This window comes from Sarcophilus harrisii, chromosome X (assembly GCF_902635505.1).
Source record: "Sarcophilus harrisii chromosome X, mSarHar1.11, whole genome shotgun sequence".
Classification (NCBI taxonomy): Eukaryota; Metazoa; Chordata; class Mammalia; order Dasyuromorphia; family Dasyuridae; genus Sarcophilus; species Sarcophilus harrisii.
In genome coordinates, this window is record NC_045432.1 from 53,586,782 (window position 1) to 53,606,108 (window position 19,327).

The following is a 19,327-nucleotide window of genomic DNA, read 5'->3' on the forward strand; positions in this document are numbered from 1 at the left end:
GTCTTGTATTCTTGTACCGATGGGATAGTGGGTATGTGTGTGTGTTTATTTTCTTCCCACCTAGACTGTACACTCCTTGAGGGTAAGAACCACATTTTATTCACTTTATAGTTTTCCTTCACATGTAGCATTAGGTGCGTAATACCAAGTATTTTAGGATCAGTGGATCTGGAACTAGAAGCAGCTTTACAGATCAAGTTATTCCAACGCTTCCATTTTACAGATGATGGCTGAAGTGATTTGTCCAAAGTCACACAGATGAGTTAATAGCAAAGCCAGGATTCCAACGAGTTTCCTGTCTCCACATGTGATGCTTTCCCCATTCCATTAGCACTCCTCAATTTTCAAGAATTTAGTTACTGGCCCCAGCATCTTCCTCTCCTGCTTTAATATTTTCTGGCCAGCTTCTTGGGATCTCTGGTCTCTAGCACTGGTCTCCTGCTCTTTGCCTTTGTGGCCCTTGGTGTCTGTGCTCATCTCCATGGAGCTTTCTCCAAAAGTACCCAAAGGGTGAGACCCACCATGGCTGCATTAGGCTTGGCCCAGGTTGCCGGGAAACCTGCGAGTGAAGCTCCCTGTGGCCTGGTCCCTGCTCTGCATGCAGAACTACATACACGGCATGTTGATTATTTATTACAACGACACGTCACTTTTCACTTGAGCTGCCTCAGTAATTGCTTGGGAAGTGAGACATATTCCCCTTGGCCTGACATCTTGATGTTTCATTAGGCAAGACTCCTGGTCCCAAGGAGTCCTTGGGCCATGCAGGGTTAAGAGTGGCAAGTGGAGGGGGTGGAAACAACGCTGCATTGATGGCGTGGCTGTCATCTCATTAGAGCTTAGACAGAATGACATGAACAAATACTTAGGACCCATAGGGCTGACTGGAAAGTGCTTAGCATAGCCAGAGTTGTGTGTTCTTTCTGCTGTGTTGGTTCCATTTCAGGCTTGAGGCCTGCTATCTAGGCCAAGCAAAGGTGGGCCAGGAAGCAAAATTAGAGAGGACCTCTTAGGACTCAAAGAAGTAACTGTGGCTGTTCCCATGGCAAGCATTCCCCCTTTCGTGAAGCCCATGACAAGCTGGTGGGAGAGCTGTGCACTGTGTTTCAGTACCCTAACGGATCCATAGGCCCATCAATATGCATCAGCAGAGCCACGGCTAGCTACTTGCGCTGGGGACAAATATTAAAAAACATCACCAGGAGCCAACTTGTACAGAATAAATCCCGTTGATCCGGGGCAGGTGTGTGGTAGAACAACAGGGCGAGGCACAGGCCACCATCTGGGAGGTTTCTGTTTAGTATTCTCGTAACTAGGTACGCTAAGCTCAGTTGTGTCTCTGCTACAAGGGAACTTATAAATTCTGTCCCCTGCCCTCTGAATTTCAGTGATCTGAGAAAAAAGCTTTCCTTGCCCTCATCTGGTTCCAGCTCTGCAGATCACAAGCCTTCCTTTTTTGTGATTCTCAGGAAGCACTAAATCAATGCCTTCTCATTAATTGTTGTCGATGTATTCCCACAAATCCTCCCCAGGTGGAATTTACCCAATGTGCTGGAGGCTGCCCTCCTTCCTTGCATATATTCTCGATGCCAGGGCAGCTCTTTCACAAGTGCCACAACCATATACTTCACAGTAACGGGTCACTATGCCTTAAGAATAACAGATTAGGCTGTAGTTGCAGAAAAGAAATGATCTTGTGCTTTTTGGTAATCATAAAAGTGACTCTGATTTCTCTTACCATCTGACTCAGTGACCCCCCCTAGAACCACATCATACTTCTGACCAGGTGAGAGCTTTACCAATGTGCAAAAGAAGTGAGAAATTTACTTTAGCATCAGAAGGGGTCTGGCTCTCAGATGGAAAGGGATCTTTTAGTTCAGGGATCATAAGAAGGACCCCAGAAATGGATAGTGTAAAGCCTGAGAGAGAAGAACACTCTAAAGCAAGTTTCTTGCAAGTGTAGGAGGGAGGGAGGGAAGGAGATCTGGGTAATTTTCCCCTCCCCTCACTCTCCTATGGCATACCATTGCCCAGTAGTCTGCTGTGGGAGCGCCTTGAGCTTCTCTCTTGTCCTCCCTACTACAATATCCCATGCAGCTCTGGGAGGCCAGGAAAGCTCTGAACAGATGCTCGATTCTGGTGGGAGTCAAGTGGAAGGGGAAGAGCGATAGGAAGAGCCTTTCTTCCTAGGCTTTGCCTTTTGGAGCTAGAGGGACAGAATCATGTTAAAACTAAGACAATATGTAAAAGGACATAGGATCAGGAGAGCACGCCAGCCCTAATGCCCTCAGAGCTCATCTCTTTGGGGCCAGACTTCCTATAATGCTGCTTCTTGTTGCAAATCACATCTGCTAGCAACACTTTCAAAAGAATCATTTCAGGGGCAGCTAGTAGATAGAGCACGGGCTCTGGAGTCCAGAGGACCTGAGTTCAAATGTGACCTCAGACGCTTAATACTTACTAGCTGTGTGACTCTGGGCAAGTCAGTTAACCCCAATTGCCTTTCAAAAAAAGGCAAGAACCATTTCTAAAAAAATACAAATGGTGGTAGCCTAGCAGTAGCAGACCTAAAGTGCTATTATAAAGCAGCAATTATCAAAACCATATGGTACCAGCTAAGATAAAGAATGGTGGCTCAGTGGAATAGGTTAGATACACATGATACAATAGTCAATGACTATAAGCAATTTAGTGTTTCATAAACCCCCAAACTCCAGCTGCTGGGAAAACTGGACAGCATAGACCTACATCTCATCCCCCATGCCAAATGACCAAAATAAGGTCAAAATGGATACATGATTTAGGTATAAAGGATGATACTATAAGCAAATTAGGAGATCATGGTATAGTTTACCTATCAGATCTTTGGAGAAGGAAGGAATTTATGACCAAAGATGAACTAGAGAACATTAAGAAATGCAAACTGACAACTTTGATTACAATAAATTAAAGTCTTTGCACAAACAAAACTAACATGGCCAAAATTAGAAGGGAAGCAGAAATCTGGAGAAAAAAAAAATTTATAGCCAGTGTTTCTGACAAAGGTCTCATTTCTAAAGTATATAAAGAACCGAGGTGAATTTTTAAGAATGCAAGTCATTCCCCAATTAATAAATGGTAAAAGGATATGAACAGACACTTTTCAGATAAAGACACTAGAGCCATCTGTAATCATATGAAAAAAAATGCTCTACATCACTATTGATTAGAGAAATGCAAAATAAAACAATTCTGAGGCACCATACTTCATACCTCTTAGATTAGCTAAGGTGATAGGGAAAGATAATGATAAATGCTGGAGGGAATGTGGAAAAACTGAGACACTAATGCAGTGTTGGTGGAATTGTGAAACGATCCAACTCTTCCAGAGAACAATTTGGAATTTTGCACAAAGGGCTACGAAAGTATGCACGGTCTTTGCTCTGACAGAACCACTACTGGGTCTGTATCCCAAAGAAATCATAAAAAGGAAAAGGAGCCAAGTGTGCAAAAATGTTTGTAGCAGCCCTTTTTTGTGGCAGCAAAGATTTGGAAAATGAGTAGATGCCCATCAAATGGCTGAATAAACTAATGATATATGAAAGTAACGGAATATTATCGTTCTATCAAAAATGATGAACAAGCTGATTTTAGAAAGGCCTGGAAAGATTTACACACACCGACGCTGAGTGAAACAAGCAGTACCTGGAATATATTGTACACGGCAACAGCAAGATTTGGGCAATGATCAACTATGACAGACTTTCTTCATTTCATGATTCAATGATTCAAGGCAATTCCAAAAACTTGGGATGGAAAACGCCATCTTTTGTTCTGCGTTTTCTCTCCCAACCTGATTCATAAAGAAATGTGTAAAAAAAGTGAATGTACATGTGTAATCAAAAAAAATCCGCCCCCCCCCCCAAACAAAAATAAACCATTTCTACCATTGTCATCTCTCGCTTAGGAACCAGCAGTGGCTGCCAATGGCCTACACAAGAAAATCCAAATTTCTCTGCTTACCATTCAAGGATTCTACAACCTAACTCCAAGCTCAAGTTCCCCCTTTATCCCTGGCTCCTCTACTCAAGGCAGCCCAGTTCCCTTGCATGTGCCATATGTTTTCTTCACTCTCTGCCCTTTTTCAATCTGTTCTTCTATTCTGGACATTCCTTCTCCTCTCTGCTTCTCCCAGTCCAGGCCGTCCTTCAAGACATGGGCCACATCTCACCATTGCTGTGAAACCTTCCTGAATCATCTCTCTAAAATAAGCCAACTAGATTAGCTGAGCCCTGAGCTCCTCTCCACCTCAAAATCCTCTGTTCCAGATTCTTGTGATGATAAACACCTATTATCTTTCAGGAACATTTGATGTCTTCTATGTTTAGTCAGGGGTAGGCAGGTGGTGCTGTGGCAGATAGAGTGCCAAGCCTGGAGTCGGGAAGTCTCATCTTAAAGTCTGGTCTCATGTACTTACTACCTGTATGCCCCTATTTGCCTCAGTTTCCTCATCTGTAAAATGAATTGGAGAAGGAAATGGCAAACCACTTCAGTGTCTTTGTCAAGAAAACTCCAAATGGAGGTCACAGAGTCGAGAACGGTTGCAAACAAAAATACTTTGTTATCTTTTAAAGTATGAGAGCCTTCTCTCTCCAACTAGGCCATAAACTCTGAGGGCAGGAACCTCGTAGACTGTTTTGGGGGGGCTCCTCTCATACCAAAGCTTATACCTTACTCATAGTAGATGCTGAAATGGTTGTCAATGGCCTGACTAGCTGAAACTCTACAAAGAGGTTTGCAGAAGGTCCCCACTCTATATCAACAGTGAAATGACTGAATCAAGTCATGGAAATAGCTGGCTATGAATTAAGTGGGAAATGGTGGACTACATCCAAGTCCATTTGTGGCATAAATCCCCTTGTCCCTTTCAGGAGGAATGTAGGCCAAGTGGCATTCTGGTCCCAGGTTTGTCTTTCATCAGATTGGAACATTTGTGGTCCCATGAGGATGAAATTTATTGGGGGAGGGGCTCTGACAACATCTTTGGTTTTAGAAGAGCAAAGAAACAACCCAGTTTGGCACCTAGTTAGCGAGAATAATTAATTACAATAGGAAGCGACCGAGTGACAGCTTTCTCCTCCACTGCCAATCTTGTTTCCAGTTCTTTGCTACCACAATAAGCACAGCTATGAATATTTGAGCATAAATAGGAACTTTCTTTCCATCTTTGCCCTCCTGGGGGTAGATGTCTAACAGTGGGATGTCTGGGTCAAAGAACGCGGACATTTTTGAGCATATTTTCAAATTGCTTTTCAGAATGGTCGGAGCATATCCCGGCTCCACTAATAGTATATTAGCGTGCTTGTCATTCTTCAGCCCCTCCAACATGAACTAATTACATCTCTTGTCATCTTTGCCAATTTGCTAGGTGTGAGGTGAAGCCTTGGAGTTGTTTTGACTTGCATTTCTCTTATTATGAGTGTTTTGGAGCCATCTTTCATATGCTTGTTGACAGTTTACAATTCATTCCTTTAAATAAATTTTATTGTTATCACTTGTTTTTAGATTGCTTATATTTCCCACCATATTCCTCCTCTTCCCAGAAAGTCATCCATTTTAATGAAGTATGAAAAAGGAAGAAACAAAGATTCTGCAAAAATTAAAGCAAAAAGCCTGATGTGTATAGGGCTCCCCACCCCTGAAGGATGGGATATGATACAAGTGATATGAGAATCATTTCCTCAGGACTAAGCTTGGTGCCAGAATTCAGTTTGGAAAGTTTTGTCCTTTTTTGTTATTTCACGTGTGGTGCTGTAGTCACTGTGGATATAAACTGGAATGTACATCATGACTATCAGCTCTGTAGTCTGCTTTTGCTCACTTCACTTCTTTTCATTCATCATGCTCACCATTCCTTCCAGTACAGTAACGTTCCATTATGTTTATTTAGCCATTATAGACAGCTATGTGGTAAATTGAATGGAACTGTAGGCCTAGAGTCAGGGACACCCAAGTTCAAATTCAACCCCAGATACTCGCTTTGTGACCCTGGGGGAGTATCTTCTTTCTTCAGTTTCCTCACCTGAAAAACGGGAATAATAATAGTATCTACCTCCCAGGGTTGCTGTGAAGAAAATGAAATAATATTCGTCAAGGACTTAGCACAGTGAATGGCACATAATAGGCACTTGAAAAATACTCATTTCCTTCCTCCCCTGCTCTAGTCAAATGGATATATACTTTGTTTTCAGTTCTTTGCTGCCACAAAGAGAGCTGCTGCGAATCTCTTGGTGTATACAGGATTCATCTATCTACCTTTGGCGTCTTGGATTTTAATTTCTCTCATTAGAGATTTGGAACAGTCTTCTTTTTGATTGTTAATCATTCACAATTCCTTTTTTTGAGAGCTGTTTTTCATATCTTTTGATCATTATCTGTTGGACAAATTGCTTAGTCTTATATTTTTGTGTTAATTCCTTAGCTTTCAATCTGACTCTGATCAGAGATATTTCTTTATATCCCCAGCAATTAGAGGTAGCTAGGTGACACAGGAGAAGGAAGACTAGGCCTGGATGCCCAAGGTCAAATTCGGCTTCAGACACTTCTTACCTGTGTGACCCTGGCTGAGTCACTTCACCCTGTTTGCCTTGGTTTTCTCATCTGAAAAATGAGCCAGAGAAGGAAACGGCCAACCACGCCGGTATCTTTGCCGACGAAACCCCAAATGGGATCATGGAGAGTTGGACGTGACAAACTCAACAACAGCAAAATCCCCAACCATTAGCATAGTACCTTGTACATGAGCTTAATTAAGACTCCCCCTCATTTAATCACTTCCCTCATCTTGATATTATCAGTATTTTGCATCGGTAATTTTATTAGTACATTGCATTAGCAATTACATTGATTTTATTAGTACAAAAACTTTTCAAAGTCATGCGATGGAAACAACCTCTTCTGTCTCTATGTCTCTGTCACTGTCTGTCTGTCTCTGTCTTTGTCTCTCTCTCTCTCTCATAACCTCTACCACCAGTCTGAAAGGGATCTGATCTCATTTTCTTTCATCTTACTGCATGACCTTTATCATTGAGATCATGTTCTCTCCCTTTGGTGTGGACATGTGATCCAAAGGGCTATTGTGATAATGGGTTGTAGGTCAGAGGATCATAGATCTAGAGAAACCTTTCAAGTCATTTAGTCCAATTCACTCATTTTACAGAGAAGGAAACTGATGCCCAGAGAGTAAATGCAGTGTTCCACAGATGGGAAGTAGCAGAGTCCTGGCTGTGACAGTCCCAGTCACAAACTTGGGTCAACAGTGCGGTATGATGGAAGGGATGCTGACTCTGGAGTCAGCGAACCTACCTGTCTCTTCCTACCATCGTGACCTCTTAGACCTTGTCTGGGATCTCCAGATCTGTGCGATCTCATGAATCTGGGAGCCCACCTTGTATGGCCACCAATGGCAGCATGATCATAGGCCTCGTTTGACAGAAGAGGAACCCCAGTTCTCAGAGGTTGGAAGTCACCTGCCCAAAGTCCCAAACTAACAAACAAGCAAACTCAGAGCCAAAGTCCTGACATAAGGTTCCAGATTCAGGGCTCTTTCTAGCACATGTTTCTGGAGCTCAAGATCCCCTCCATTCCCAGTTACTATGTAGCACTGATTTTCTTGCCAACTTTCTTCTTTAAGTGCATGTGCGCACACGTGCACGCACACACACACACACAGACATAATTCATCTATATTCTCCAAGAACAGTCTCCCCTCTCCCCACTCCCCTCCACCCTTCCCCTTCCATGGAGCAGCTAGTTGCTGTGGGCAGTAACACATCCCTATCAGAAGCATCTTAAGTGATCTTTCATTATCAGAGTAAAGATATTCATCCCTTCAAATCCCTCTCCTTTTCCCTACCCCAATCATTAATTAGTTAACTCGCAAGACAGCCTGCTGAGAAGGATCAGTGTTATTAGCCCTATTTCGGAAAGAATTAAACTGAGGAGGAAGGTGGTGAGTCACTGGCCTGCTGCAGTAGGCCATCCAGGAAGTTTGCTCTCAGCTTGCTCTGCAGTTGCTAAGGGAGGAAGCTAAAGAAGTGCTGTTTGTCGCTATTTTTTAAATAAATGTTGGTACCTATTGTTTTTACTACAGTCATTTCCAGCTTCCCCTGTCTCCTTGATATCGAATCCACCCTTCTAACAGAGAAAAACCAAGCAAAAACACCCAATCCAGTGACTGTGTCTGGCAAAGCATGCAATATTCTGCCTAGAACATCTCCCACCTCTCTGTCTAGAGGAGGAAGGTCTCATATGTTTTCCCATTGCTCAGCCTTTTCATTTGCATGGCTGCAGCCCTTGTCCATGCTTCCCTCCTGGCCTTTCTGAGATGGCAGGGTGAGGGTCAAGTCTGCAGTATAAAAGCAGAAAATGTCAAGGGGCCTTTGGAGAAGTCATTCACTTTACTGCCCTTCTGTAAAGTATGGCATCAGCAGTGAGAACCGCTTAGGAGCCCTCTGGAGATGGAGGTGAGGAGCTGGCTGGAGTATCTAACCACCTTCCTTGCAAACACCCTCCTTTGCAGATGACCTAAATCCTGGGTCCTGAAGCCTAAAGGAGACCATCACATTGTTTTGTGTCTTCCAGGTTGACCATTCATGCTGAATGTCCCATGCACTTGGAAGACTTCCCTATGGACGTGCACGCCTGCCCACTGAAGTTTGGAAGCTGTAAGTCCCCTCACACTGGCCCCGGGGCCTTTTTGGTGGGAACCAACAATCCCAAAGGCTGGGCCTCAGGCTGGATCCCAAGCACTCTGGCTCATTATTTAACAGGCACACATAGGTAGCTGGTGCAGCAGGGAAAAAGGGGCATAAGGGGCTACTCACTGGATCAGTAACTAAAAATTCGGTTTCAAGCTCAATCCTTCCTTGGTCTCCTGGTATGCAAAATATCTGCAGAAAAGCAGAAACTCTCCATTTCCATTCATTCCAGGGGGCAGGGGACTGGAATTCAAGTGCTGGCTGGGGGACAAGCCCATAGAAAAGGATTAGGTCTGCGCAGCAGGACCTGTACAAAATCAATCCCTACTTTTTCTCAACCATCCAGAGTAGATAGTGAGGGTTTCCCTTTTCCGGAGACTTAGGCTTCTGGCACGTCTTTACACGTAAAGAGCCAGTGGGATGGCTCATAGGAGCAAGAGTTTGGAGCTAGAATGGACCTTGGAGATCAAATAAAAGGGATGAACTGCATGACCTCTAAAGTCCCTTCCAGGCCAGCTCCTGTATAGCTTAACTCACTGATTGGATAGAAGAGTGGGAGCCGCTTCCCCCATTTCTCTCCAGGGCTGAGACCCTCATGCTTTTCTCATGAGTAACGACGATACATTGGGAAAATCCAAATATTGGCAGATAGGCATCTCACATAGCACATCTTTCCTTCCTGCTCGGTCCTGTGTTCTCCTCTCCCAGACACCCGAGTACTAACCCCTTTACCTTATCCCTTCCCCCGACTTGTTAGCACCCATGAGTTGAAACCCCAATACACTGGCAGCCAGGGTGAGGCAGTGGCTGGTGCCAATTTAGAATCAGAGAATTCTGAACTGTAAGGGACTACGGAGATCCTTCAGATCAGGGCTCCTTCACTTTCATTATGTCCTGGGCCCATCCGTATAAGGAGAGGCAGAGGTCTGGGTATCCGGTCCACAGGAGCTCCATCCACATAATTGACCCTGCATACACTGATCAGTAATTTGTCTCGATACAGGAAGAGGGATAGATATTCCCCTAGCAGGGGCCCACCTGCGAAGGGGCCCAAACCCTTTGGGGAATTGGGGCCGGACGGGCCATAGTCCTTTCAGATGTCCGAGTGATTTTGGTTCCAGTCTTGGCCAACCTGGACGTTAGATTCACGGTCTCGAGTGTTCTATGTATTACAAGAAAATAAGTGTTAGCATTGTGAGCGGGTCCCTGTCTCTTTGCAATCCATTCCCCAGACCTGCCGAAAGTCCAGCTTTTGCCGAAGGCATCCATGGGGCTTAACCCTTTGCCTCTGCCCAGGAATCATAAATAGGTGACACGTCCCCTTTCTCCATTCAGTCATGAACATAGCAACCAGTGCACCCCCGGCGCTTCTTCCGGTAGTTTCCAGAGTAGCTTTGGTGATAGATTATGAGAACGGGCTTCCAGTGGCGTTCCTGTGCTATGCATTTAGCAGGTCCGTCAGTGAAGCAGGCATGTTTGTTGTGATGAGGGGAAAGTGTGGGAAACCCGGCTGTGTTGCAGGAAGCCGGCGAGGGTACTTCAGGAGTAGGTTTGTATCATCTAGCAAGTCAGAGGTTAGGGAGCTTCTGCTATCTTTTCATGCAAGACCAATGCCCCTGACTTCCCAGTTTGGCCCGCCTGAGGACAATTATTTCACTTAGCTAGATTTTGAGCACGTCCACCTGGAGAGATGGGGGTTTCCAAATCCAGCCATACTGGGAATTTGGGGTCTCAGTTACCCATGATGGATGGTTCATTGTTCTGTTTCCACCGGGCCGATAAACAGCCATGTGTTGATCAAAGGGCCTGCAGTTTGAAGGATTAGGTCATTTTCAGCCCCAAACCCTCCTGGAACCTTTTACCTCCCTGTTTTTGCCTGAGCCCAGTCCTGTAATCACCTTATAGAGACTTGACCACTGGTCCTTCCTTGGGCCCTGAATCTAAGGCACTTGTGTTGCTCTTTTTGCTTCCTCCAAGGCCGCTTTTGCCCCCATTAATTCCTATTTCTTTCTGGTGACTTTAAAAGGCTGAGTGTCGCCCCAGAGGAGGTTTTATTCCTCCATATGCAAACAAACCTGTCAGTTTTGGCTTCCTGGTCAGGAGGAGTGGAAGGAAACCTGCCTTTTTAGCCCAGGCAAAATCTCCCACTGTGCCGCATTCCACATTATCCCCAAGAATCTAACTGATTGGGGGGTGGGGGACCCTGTATTTTGGCAGGATTTGTTTCCCATCCCTTATTTTTCTCCTCAGTAACTGTTTCCCGCACAGCTTGGTCCACTGATTCTTGATCCATTCCTTGAATCATTATTTCATCTATGTAGTGGAATTTTATCGCTTCCGTCAAACCCCAAAACCGGATGATAGGTCTTTGATGGTAAAAAACCCGAGAAATGATATAAAAACATTGGGCAGCAACCCAGGCCAACTAAGACCCTAAACCACTACTTACTATCAAACTTCTACTGTTACAGAATTACAAAAAATTCCCTAATATCCATGAATCAAGAACAACCGCTTTTCCAACCCAATCTTAAAATTTTTATGGAAAACAAAAAAAAAAAAAAAAAAAAAATAAATTTTACTGACATAGTATACAAACTTAAATTTATCAAAATTTTTTGATAAATTTTAAACTTAATAGGTTGTTTGTGTCGTTAACAAAGCAAAGCATGAAAATGCTTAGATGGATTTTTAATCAGTTCCAAAGCACTGTTTGGTCCTCATTTTAATTTTTTAGACCACACATAAGTTTCACACCCCAGTGAGTATGCCCTTTAACTTCCAAATTAAAAGTGGGTATCAGGCACACTTAATAAGCAGCCCATGACACCTTGTTTAACCAAACCCCACGGTTACACAGGACAACATTGAGTCAAAAACGGAAGTTTGACTAAACATAATAATAGGGGTTGGTAACCGTGCCAGCCACGGGTCAACGATTAACCCAAAAACAGAAGAACGGGAAAGGGTGTTTACATAAACCTCCAAAAAAGTTGCTAACTGTGTGTAATAAGCCGTTGATATTAAAATACTAACTTACGGACTGTACCAATGTGAAAACAAAGCTAAGACACAAACGGGATTAGAGACCCCAATATGCTTAGCCATAAACCTAGGTAATTAAAAACAAAATTACTGCCAAGAACTACTAGCCACCTTAAAATCAAAGGACTTGGGTCCTTTGACCCCCTAAGGAGCCTGTTCTATAATCATAAACCCCATACACCTCACCCTTCTCGCTTATCAGTCTTTATACCCCATCGCAGCTCACCCCCAACAGCAAAGGAGCAAAATCATGAAACCACAAAAAACGTTAGGTCAAGGTGTGGATATGAAGGGGAACAAGGCCACATTTTCTATATTAAAACAAACGGATTGTCTACTGAAACAAAGAATGAAGGGGATTTAGTAGTAAATTAAGAAAGAGCTTAGTTGAAACCAAAGGGTGCAACACCGCCCGTCACCCCCATAAAGTAACCTTCAATACCTAATTGAAAGTCAAAAAGAGGAGAAAAGTTTGATTTGTATTTGAAAGTGACTTGGACAATCAAAATTGGCTTAATTAAAGCATTTGCTTACACCGATTTCATAACTACCATTTTGAGCTAGATCTAGTCCTAGAAAAGATTAAACTATTTATTACACCCACAAAAATTTATTGCCTTTAGTATAGGTGATAGAAAGACAAACCCTAGGCACAATAGAGAAAGTAAGAGGGAATTGAAAGATTCCATCTTGTGATAAAAGCAAAGATTGCCCTTCACCTTTTGATAAAAAGCACAAACCGGACACAAAACAATTAAAGCCTGTATTCCCTAAATTAAGGTGAGCTATTGTAGAGGTTGACAGAACAACTCGTTGTGTAAACAGTAGGTTTTTACAAAGAGGGAAAAGCCCATCGAACTTAATGATAGCTTTGTCCAAGAAAGAATTTTGTTCAACTTTAAATTTTAATATACAAATAATTATTTAAATTTAAATGACCAAAAGAGGGAAACCTTTTGATATGTAGACAAACTTTTTAAGGAAAAAATAACAAAACATTGTAGGCCTAAAAGGCCCATCAATTAAGAAAGGAAAGCTCAAACTACCAAATTTAATACCAAAATTAATCAAACCCTAACCCTATATTGGACAATTTAAATTACTTAGAAGATAAAGCTAATATGAGTAACCTGAATATATTTCCTTGCCAAGCATAAAATAGACGGAACAATCACTTTAACTTAACCAAACAAATAAAAACACACACTAGTATCCTACACACATTTGTTAAACAACCCAGGCGTCATATAAAGGAAAGATTAAAAGGGATAAAAGGAACTAAAACCATGAGCCCCGTTTACCAAAAAAGATCACCTCTAGATTTCTAGTATTAGAGGCACGTCCCGTGAGTTATGACTTTAAAGCCCGGATCCTGACCGAAAGGAGATAATATTGTCTCTTTAAATGACAGTATGAATGGACCGAGGGCTCAACTGTCTCTTATTCCATCAGTGAAATTGACCTTCCCCAGAGGGGGAATGTTAACAAGAAGAAAGACCCTGTGGAGCTTAAGTCGCATAACTCAATAAATACTAATAACCCACCGGAACAACCCGTATAAACCCCTGAGTTGTAGTGTTTGGTTGTGACCTCGAGCATAAAATAACCTCCAATGAATATAACCCAGATTAACGAACTAAGGTAACAACAAAACGATCCATCTTTGATCAACAACAAGTTACCCCAGGATAAGCAACCCATTTGGGCCCATCGAAAATTAGGGTTACGACCTCAATGTTGGATCAGGACACCCAAATGGTGAACCGCTTATTAAAAGGCGTTGTTCAACATGAAGTCCCACGGATCTGAGTTCAGACCGGAGAAACCAGGTTTGTTTCTATCTGTAAATTCATTTCTCCAGTACAAAAGGACAAGAAATAGGGCCAAATCCCCAATGAGCCCTGAGCCAAATATGAATCAATCAAATATACTAAATCAATTTATGTGCCCCCAAGAACAGGGGTTGTTGATAGAGTTGGTAATTGCATGTTTAAGCCTTTTTGAGGTTCAACCTCTTCTTAATAAATGTTTAAAAAACCTTTCTATTTAATTATCCCAACTCCTAGGTAGCCTTCCAAATTTATCAACGAAAGGTTAACATACAAGAAAAGGACTAAAATTTAAACATAAGGCCTCCACAACCATTGCTGACTCAGTAAACAGTCCAAAAGAACCCCTTCGCCCATAACTTCTTCCATCTCAATATTTTTATTGCCCATTCTAGCCCCTCCATCCCCCAAAATTTGAAACCCCACACCATACCCAACACCCTATTAGACCTAAGCCTCGGACTTATCTTCATCCTTCCTATTTTTTATCAGTTTACTCAATCCATGATCGATGATTAACTAAAATTGTTTTTAACTGAGTTGGAGCAGTTGAAAACCATCCATACAAAAGTCTCCTTAGTTATTTTTATCGATTAATCAATGGATCATTTAACTAAAAAATTATCAGTCACCCAAGAAAACTTTGATTAATTGAACAAATGACCTTCCAATATTATTCCAGGAACTTCTCACGTGCTATGGAAATGGGTGGCTGCAGATGACAAGATGTACATCTCTTTCAGTTTCTATCAGTACGAAATATGATTTAAAGCTGAAAAAACCCCAAACAGAACACTCATTTATGTTCAAAGTCATATAAAGTGTGGGCACAGAGGGTGGCTTTGGAGAGCATAGAACTCATCTGTCCAGAGCCAATGGCAAGCGCCACATGCAATGGGAGTATATTATCATCTCTCTCCATAAATGGATGGAAAGGGTTTTTTAACTGCCCCTAGTTTTAAGTTTTAATTTTTTCAAACTTCACCCTTTACGGTTTCCTAAAGCATTGAAAGGTTAAGTGTTTTTCCCAGGGCTACAAAGAGAGTACAAGTCAGAGACAGGAGTCAGAGACAGGACTTGAACCTAGGTCCCTCTGAGTCTAAGGCCAGCTCTCTCTACTATTCTCCCTTTCTTACTTCTCACATAGTAGGCCGTTAAAAAACCCTTTCCATACTGATTTATTTGATTGTTTTACATGCAAAAAAGGACCCTTTGTGCTCAGAGAGATATTGTAAAAAAATTTTTTTTAATTTATCCTTTTCAAGCAGTAGGAGGCCCAAGTCTGCTTCCACACAGAAGAGCCCAAGGGAGACGGGAGGAGAGCAAAGGCTGTTTTCATGTGGCAGTCCCACATCAGGGAAAAGCACATTGACATACACTCCTGGTATATCTGTGAATTCTCAAGACCCAGAAAGACTTATCATCAGACATGTGCGCTACAAAGGTTTGTTTTTCAATTTGACAGCTTCTTCTCCTGTCCTAGGTGAATTAATTTTGTCCATCTAGAAACTTTTCAATTTCATGTAATCAAAGTTTATACATTTGATCTTTTATAATTCCTTCTCTCCTTGTTAGATTAAGAATGTGTCTTATCCAAAGCTATGAGAGGATATGATCTATTTCTCTCCTAGCTTTTTGATGGTATGATCTTAAATGTGAAGGTCAAATATCTATTTAAAAGGTATTGTAAGATATTTGTGTATGTGTAATTTCTCGCAGAATGTTTTTAAGTGTTCTGAGCGGTTTTTATTGAAAACACAATTCTTTAGCAAATAATTTATTTGTTTCTAGTTTATGGAACATTAGTTCTTTGCGCAGCACCATTTCTGATTCTCCCTTGCCAATCTGTTCCATTTATTTACCTCCCTCGACTAGGCCGTTCTACCTCTCAATTTTGTAAAAGCTTTGTATTTTCAAAACATACACATGATAGTTTTCAACATTCTCCCTCGCAGAACCTCGTAATCTAAATTTTTTCACCCTCCTGTCCCCCACCCTCCTTAGATGGCACCCATCCCAATAGACGTTGAACATGTGCCATTCTTCTCCACATAGTTCCACGATTATGCTGCACAAGGAAAATCACATCAAATGGAAAAGAAAATGAAAAAGAAAACAAAATATAAGCAAACAGCAACAAGCATGGTGAAAACACTATATTGTGATCCACAGATATATGTGATTTTCCCATAGTCCTTGCTCCGGGTGCAGATGGCTCTCTTCATCACTGAACAATTGAAACTGGCCTGAGTCATCTCATTGTTGAAGAGAGCCACGTCCATCAGATTTGATCATCATGTAATCTTGCTGCTGCTGTCTACAATGATCCACTGGTTCTGCTCACTTCACTTAGTATCAGTTCATGTAAGTGTCTATAGGCGTCTCTAAAATCATCGTACTGATCATCTCTTATAGAACACTAATATTCCATGACATTTATATACCATAACTTGCTCAGCCATCTTCAAACTGAGGGTAATCCACCAGTTTCCAGTTCCGCTACTACAAAGAGGGCTGCTGCAAACTTTTTGCACATGGTGGTTCCTTTCCTTCCTTTACATCTTTGGTATTTGGCATCAGTAGAAACCCCAGCAAAGGTCACAGTATGCACAGTTTGTTAGCTCTTTTGGCCTAGTTCCAAATTGCTCTCCAGAATAGTTGGATTCTTGCACAGTTCCATCAGCAATGTAGCAGTGTCCCAGTTTTCCCACATCCCCTCCAGCATTCAACATTGTCATATATCCTGTCATCTTAGCCAATCTCAGAGGTGTGTAGTGGTGTCTCAGAGGTGTCTTAATTTGCAGCTTTCTGACCAATAGTGATTTAGAGCATCTTTTCATATGACTAGAAATGGTTTTATTTCTTATCTGAAAATTGTCCATATCCTTTGACCATTATTCAATTAAAGAATGGCTTGGATTCTGATAAATTTGTGTCACTTCTTTATATATTTTGGAAATGAGGCCTTTATCAGAACCCTTAAAGATAAAAATGTTTTCACAATATATTGATTCCCTTCTAATTTTGTCTGCATTCTTTATTTGTGCATAAACTTTTTAACTTAACATTATCAAATTATCTATTTTAAATTAATGATGAGCTCCAGTTCTTTTTTGGCCACAAATTCCTTCCTTTTCCATAGAGCTGAGAAGTCAGTCTTCCTATGTTCTTCTACTTTGCTTATAAAATCACTATGTCTAAATCATAAACCTGATGCATTTTGAATGCTCTCAATTCCTGGTGGTCAAGAGGTTAGTGGCAATAAGAAAATTGTTAAATATCTACCTTAAATCAGCCGCAGGTTTAGAGTGACAGAATTCACTCCTTCCCCAATTATTAATTGTAAAATGAAAGTTTATTGTTGGATAGAAATCAGTTTGTTAAGGGGCTGACTTCTATGAGACAAAGACCAATTACGGAAGTGGAGTTCTGGTGCTGAGAATGCTCAGCAGACAGGGTCCTAGCAAAGTGCATGGCCATCTGCAAAGACCTTACTTGAGGGAAGCAGTTATATTGGATCTCTTGGTGGGGGCTGGGACAGCCCAAGCTGCTCAGATCAGGATTCCTCAATTGAATGAGAATTTAGAATTTGTATGGGAGTTGATTTGCCCCTGAATAATATTGCTTCTCTTATCCTGAAAGGTTGGGCTGTGCCTGGACTCCTTGTAGCCTGGGAGATCCTGATCTCTGAGACTGAAATGGGACATAATCTCAGTGATAATCTTTAAAGGGAACAGTTTCCCTTCAAACCCATTTCAACCCATCTTGGTATGGGTTAGTGGGTCCACATGGCTTCTGCCATACTAGTTTCAATTTTCCCAGCAGTTTTTGTCAAATAGTCCCTTCTTATCCCAAAAGCTGGGGTCCTTGGGTTTGTCAAACACCAGATTGCTGGAGTTATTGACTATTTTGTCCCAGATCCAACCTACCCCTGATTGGATCTGCCTTCACTTCTTTAGCCAGTACCGAAAGGTTTTGATGCCTGCTGCTTTATAACATAGTGTTAGGTCTGGCACAGCTAGGTCACCTTCACTGGCATTTTTTTCTTTGATTCCCTTGAAGTGCTTGACCTTTTGTTCTTGAAGATGAACTCTATTTTTTTTCCAAGATCGGTAAAATAATTTCTTGGGAGTTTGAATGGAATGGCACTAAATAAGGGGATTAATTTAGACAGTATTGTCATTTTTATTATATTCATTTGGCCTACGCATGAGCACTTGACATATTTCCAAAGGATTAGATCTATCTCTGTAGAAAGTGTTTGGTAGTTGTGTTCACATAGTTCCTGACTTTTGCTTGGCAGATACATTCCCACATATTTTATACTACTGTTAGGTTAAGATTTATGATTCCCGCCTCAGAATGACCCGCTCCCACAAGACCCGAGATACCAGGTTGTACGAAAATGTTTAATAACAATGAATTATAAAAAAGGAAAACAGTAATTGAAAGTGCACTTCTGATAACAAAAGCACTTAATGCATCCTATGATTCATATAACTAGTACAGTACAAAGAGGTACATAGACTAGAGGGGGGAGAAGAAAGACTACATTGAAGATTTGGGGAAACACCAACAGGGCTGACCTCGGGTTGGGGAACCCCGGGTCAAAGCCCAGCAAGCCCTGCCAGGGAGGGTCCATTGCAGAGCATCCCCCCATGGGGGAGATTTCAATCTGGGTATTGAGCTGTCGTGCTTAAATATCCCAGGGTACCAAGGTGGCCAAATGCCAGCAGTACTGACTTCACTTCCTTTAGCTTATCCAGAAGGGGCCCAGCCCTGCCAGAGTCTATCCGGAGTGAAGCTTTACTCCTGGAGAGGCTAGTTTCAGTATATGGATAATGCATCCTTGGTAGATTTGGTCAACACCCCTCATCCTTCCCCCAGCCCCAGACGGCGTTCTTTAAGCTATATTTGTTCCCAGGGTTATTCAGCAGCTGCAAAAACGGGTGAATAATAATTCACTGTACCATAATTACCCCATGGACATGGAGGGAAACTGAGGGCTGAGGCCTACGGAATCTTATCCTTATCCCTATATCGTCGATTTGGCCTTAAGTTTATATAGGCCATAGTCCATTTCTAGTTTTAGTGGCACAGGCTGCCCCTGCGAGTGCTGTAGAGTATAGAATTCTGATCTATATGTATATATTGCATATTGATAATAGCGCTAACAATACAGAAACAAGCATCAGGGGATGGGCAGAAAGAAAGGATGGGCAGGAGAAATCTCCCTGAGCAGGAGCAGATTTACAAAAGAAATCACACCAGTGACGATTGCCTGTAACCTACTGTCATTCTCCAAGACCCATCTGACTTCCATACTGGCCGGATTGGAATATCTCACTGGGCGCTGGTAGTGACCAACACCCCTGCTGCCCGGTACTCCTCAATAGCAGAAGCTACTTCTTCCTGTCCCCCGGGATTCGATACTGCCGCAATGCAGTCCTTGATGAGGGTATTAACCGAATGGGGCATAGGAGTTTGCCAGCGTTACTGAAGCGGTGCATACTTTTCTTCCGCAACTGATACTGTCCCTCCTGGGGTCGGGTAGTCTCAGAATATCTATACCAATTATGTATTCTGGCATCGGTCCAGTTACCACAGGCCATTCTCACTTTGGGGATTGTCCAGTTTTCATTTGGAGATTAGTTTGAACTGCTTTAACTTCTGGACCCCTAACCCTGAAATGGCTACAGGAGTTCCCCTTTTGAA

The 19,327-nt window shown here is 42.2% G+C and overlaps 1 protein-coding gene across 1 annotated transcript in view; it reads left to right on the forward strand.

Annotated features, from left to right (window-relative positions):
- GABRA3 (gamma-aminobutyric acid type A receptor subunit alpha3) overlaps positions 1-19,112 on the forward strand; it is a 142,599-nt gene extending 123,487 nt beyond the window's left edge. The window contains exons 6-8 of the mRNA XM_031945069.1: positions 8,623-8,705; positions 10,119-10,283; positions 18,919-19,112. Coding sequence (XP_031800929.1) covers positions 8,623-8,705; positions 10,119-10,283; positions 18,919-19,112 — 442 coding nt within the window. The remainder of the gene's footprint in view (positions 1-8,622; positions 8,706-10,118; positions 10,284-18,918) is intronic.
- The last annotated feature ends 215 nt before the right edge of the window (positions 19,113-19,327 follow it).